Genomic DNA, 4,705 nt, shown 5'->3' with positions numbered 1-4,705 from the left:
GGGCGTCTGAGTAGAGGAGGTGGTGTGATGATTGAGTCAGAGGAGCAGCAGGTTGGTTGATGTGGGTGTGATGTGGTTGTGCAAATGTGAGGAAGTTGGAAACCCGACCTGGCGGATCGCGGCTGCCGTCGGCGGCTCTCCGGTTCTCCACAGTCCACTATCGATCGGGCTTATCGATGGCCCCACCACAGGCTTCAGGTCCAGTCGAGACGGTGGTTGTTGCTGGCATGGGTGTTCGGGATGAATTGTCTACATCTGGGCGTACTTGGAGATATAGACAAGAGCCAAGACATACAGAACACCCCTTCGTCCTGTTCTGGGCTTTTCAGGTATAAAAAAGACTGGATTGTCGTGTATGCAAACCCTGGTTGGTGGCCCAAAATGGCAATAGCCCACAGTATTCAGTGAGCAACAACGGAGCTCGACTTTGAGAATGGTTACATCGTCGTGTTAACTCCAGGAGCGTTCAAATCTCTTTTTTTTTTCCATCTACTCGTCATTTATTACTATAGATTTTTCCTAGGAAATTCCAGTGTTCTGACAGCCGAAGAAACAGAACGCTACACCGTTTCTTGACGAATCAACCCATAACAGTAGCCTATATGCAGCCGGAAAACATGTCGCCCCTTCGATTTCAATTCATCTCTGGAGGAAGCCTCAATCTCTAAACTCGAATCCGCAGTGAACTCTAAGACTCCCACTTGACAGAATGAAGCTTCTCGCAACCCGAGCCGCGAGCCGAGATGCCAACCATTGAGTAAGCTCATCATCTCACCTCTCAGACTACCATGTCTTGCGTGCCGGTTTTCATGTTCCTGAAAAATGATGAAAGAAATATCGTCATTCCGAATGACGGCCTTCATTCGAAAACGGATACCAGCATCATGCCCACCTCCACCCTGTTCCTGACTCCAACCATGCTCTGATGACTTGGTGATCGCGGAACACATCAAGTGCTGACTAACGCTGGATGTGCCTTCACCCCACCTCCCTCGACCCCTCCAACCCCAAAGCTTTCGTCGAAGCTCAGCACCAACTTCGGCAACTTAATACATTCCGAGTTCATCACAATGTCCAAACGAGTAGAGTGATCCAGAGACATTCATCGCCACCGTGCAAGATTCTAATGACTGGCAGATTTACTTTGTGGCCCACGGCGGCCGTGTTCAAGGTAGATATATCCAGCAGCCACGCGAGTCCCTCTCCCTGAAGACATGACGACAACTGACGTCACGCCCAACTCTCAGGCGTCGGTTTCCGCTACTTTACGCAAAAACGAGGAACAGAGTACGGGCTCACGGGATGGTGTCGCAACACGGATGACAACAAGGTGCGACTGCGCCCAAACACCCGCCCTCATGACCCTCCTCGGTAGCGCGCGACAACGAGCTGACGAGACCAGGTGGAAGGCGAGGCGCAGGGACCCGAAGACGTGCTGAAGAAGTTCTTCCAAGACGTCGACCAGGGCCCGCGCTCTGCCAAGGTCGTCAAGCTGGACCAGACGGAGAGGGACGTCGTCGACGGAGAGAAGGACTTTCAGGTGCGCTGAGCGGCCAGCTCTGGCACAAAAGCACTCTGGACATTCGGAAAGAGACAAAACAATGTACACTGAAACAGGCGGTGGGGGGCCAACTCGTCCGATCAAAAACAGCGGGCTCGCTTCGTTAAAATTCTGGCACAAGACCGTTTGGTATCCTTAAAAGTTCCTTCCCTTGCGCTTGATCACCGGCTTCTTCACGGCCCCCTGCGTGACGACCTTCTTCACTGGTCCGCTGAGCGTCTTTTTTCTCGAGTCCCGCGCCTGCTCGGCGGCGATCTGCTCCTGCTGCCGCCGCCTGTCGTCGGCCATTTGTGTCTCAATCTCCATCTTTCGGTTGAATTCGGTCTCGGTGATGCGCTTGTCACGCATCGAGTAGCCCTTTTCCTTGACCGAGTAGAAGACGCCGCCGAGGTCCGCGAGCCAGTGCGGATCCACGGCTGTGACGGTGGACACGTACACCTTGGACGTGAGGATGAGCTCGTGGTACACAATGTAGTCGGGCGGGTGGCCCGCGTACAGGGCCGAGGTCGGGTGCAGCTGGACGCCGAGGTTGGTGCGCAGGTTGATGTACTCGCCCGAGCCCTTGTACTTGGCGGCCTGGTGGTAGTAGCCCGAGCAGATGCACTTGCGGATGACGTCCCAGTCCATGCCGCAGCTGAGCATCTGCATCTTCTGCATCTTCATAATGTCGAGGAGCTGGTCGCGGATCTCCTTGGCGCGGCGCAGCGACTTGGGGTGCAGGAAGTGCTTGATGCACCACCCGTCTGACATGCCGTTGGACTTCCACGCCGAGTACACCTGCAGGTAGGTGAGATGATCCGACTCGTGGACCCAGAACTTCTCGCGCTGCGTGTCCGCCTCGTCTTGCCGCTCCTTCGGTCGGTAGAACACGTTGGGCACGGACAGCATGGAGACGATGGTGATCATCTCCTCGCTGCAGCCGTATTCCTCGGCAGTGATGAGGAGCTTCGACAGTGACGGGTCCATGGGGAAAGCGCTCATCTTGGCGCCCAGCTTTGTCAGCTCGCCCAGGTTGTTGAGGGCGCCCAGCGCCCAGAGGTCGAACATGGAGGTGGTAATGGTGTCTTGCGGCGGAGGGTCCATAAAGTCGAAATCGAGGAGATCCTTGACGCCGAGCGACTTCAACATGAGAACCGTGTTGCTGAGGTTCGTCCGCTGGATTTCCGGAATTGTCTGCAGGTAGAGCTCCTCCTTGAAGGCCTTTTCTGTAAATAGCCGGAACGCCTTGCCGGGGCCTGTTCGGCCGGCTCGACCTGAACGCTGTGAAGCGTTCGCCTGCGAGATGGGGGTGATTTGAAGCGTGTCCATGCCCATCTTGGGGTTATAGACTTTCATCTTGGAATAGCCCGCATCTACGACGTACTTGATACCATCGACTGTCAGACTAGTCTCCGCAATATTCGTCGCGACGATGCACTTGCGGACCCCCGGTGCCGCTCGGTCGAAAATCTTGGCCTGCAGGTCTGCAGGCATCTGACTGTAGATGGGGAGGATGCTGAGTTTGGGCGGGTCATTCAGCGCATCCAGGCGTTTCTGCACCAGCTCGCAGGTGACTTCAATGTCCTCTTGGCCGGTCATGAACACGAGGATGTCGCCCTGGTCCATAGACACGTGGATGGACAGAACCTGCTGCACTGCCTGGTCCACATAATCCTCCACAGGTGACCGATGGAACATGGTGTCGACCGGAAATGTCCTTCCCGGAATAGTGAAATCTGGCGCGCCGCCGTAGAATTCGGAGAACTTTTTCGAGTTCATGGTGGCAGACGTGACGATGAGTTTCAAATCTCGTCTCCTCTGCAAGATCTTCTTGAAGAGTCCCATCAGGATGTCGGTGTTCAACGCACGCTCGTGCGCCTCGTCCATGATGATGCACGAGTACTTGTCGAGATCAGGCTCGTTGAGCGACTCTCGAAGAAGCACACCATCGGTCATGTACTTGATGACCGTCTCCTTGCTGGTACAGTCCTCGAAACGAATGGCATAGCCGACGGTGCTGCCGAGCTTGACGTCCATCTCCTCGGCCACGCGTTTCGCGACGCTCATGGCAGCGACACGCCTCGGCTGTGTGCACCCAATCATGCCCGCGTCTCCGTAGCCCTCCTCGTGCAGGAACTGCGTCAACTGCGTCGTCTTGCCGGAGCCCGTCTCGCCCACGACGACAATGACCTGGTTCTCCCGGATGACGCGCATCAGGTCCTTCCCTGACGGCAAACGCGGGCAGGTACTGCCTCTGCTCCTGCAGGCGTCTTCGTCCTGCTAAGTCGCTGCCGCCCTCGGCCTTTTTCTTCATGTGGTCGCTGAACTTGTTGCTCGTCTCGCCGTCGGGCTTCCTGACGGCGTCTTCCTCGCCGGCAATGGCCATGGCGCTGTCGCCGTCCTCCTCCTTGACGCCCATGAGGTTGCCGAGCGCCGTGCCCTTCATGCTCGTCGCCTCCTGCGCCTGCCGCTGGCGCTCGCGCTGCTGGCGCGCCTCCTTGACGACCTTGCTGCCCTTGCGGCTGAAGACGGCCATGTCGCTCTGGTAGTCGCGCACGGCGGGCACGGGCTCGAGCTGCTTCGTAAAGATGGTCCGGCCGTCGAGAAAGGGCGGGCGCAGCTCGTGCACGAGCAGGTGCACGCGCGTCGCCTCGTCGTCGTCAAAGTCAGCCGCCATGTCGCGCCGCTGCGCGACGCCCGACACGAGCATGCGGTTCGTCTCCCAGGCGTCGTTGTCCTTTGTTGCGCTGCTCGCGCCGCGCGTCGTACCGGCTCGACATCTTCTCCCGCCTTGACGGCCTCCTGGTGCTCCTTCTCCCAGGCCGAGTAGTCGTTGCCGAACGGGTTGTGCATGTCGTCGCCGAACACGTGCCCGCCGAACTCGTCACCGGCGTACCAGTCGCGGTCCAGCGCTTTCGTGTCTTCGTCCGTCGGCTGGGGCACGTCGGCGCCCGGTGTCGAGGCATGCTCGGCCCGCGGCGTCGAGCGGCCGCTGCCGTCGAGCCTTCGCCGCTTGAAGACCGGCGGGGCGTAGGATCGGTCTTCGGACATGCTGGCGGTGTATCGGAGGAGGGGGGTGTCCTGACGGAGAAAGATGATGGAGGGGAGGCTATCCGTGCCCGTCGCGAAAACAGTTGGTCATGGATGTCAGGGGGAGGAAAGCCA

The 4,705-nt window shown here is 58.0% G+C and overlaps 1 protein-coding gene across 1 annotated transcript; it reads right to left on the bottom strand.

The window, feature by feature from the left end:
- Nucleotides 1-1,243: 1,243 nt before the first annotated feature.
- On the bottom strand, nt 1,244-4,591 carry VDBG_06085 (pre-mRNA-splicing factor ATP-dependent RNA helicase prp16; the record flags this gene model as incomplete). Its single annotated transcript, XM_003003597.1, has 4 exons — nt 1,244-1,672; nt 1,727-3,800; nt 3,868-4,226; nt 4,310-4,591. The coding sequence occupies 4 exons, from the start codon at nt 4,589-4,591 to the stop codon at nt 1,244-1,246; spliced, it is 3,144 nt and encodes a 1,047-aa protein (XP_003003643.1).
- Nucleotides 4,592-4,705: the final 114 nt, after the last annotated feature.

This window comes from Verticillium alfalfae, genomic scaffold (assembly GCF_000150825.1).
Source record: "Verticillium alfalfae VaMs.102 supercont1.7 genomic scaffold, whole genome shotgun sequence".
Lineage (NCBI taxonomy): Eukaryota > Fungi > Ascomycota > Sordariomycetes > Glomerellales > Plectosphaerellaceae > Verticillium > Verticillium alfalfae.
Note: the sequence above shows the minus strand (reverse complement) of the source record. Positions and strands in the feature narration are given on the sequence as shown.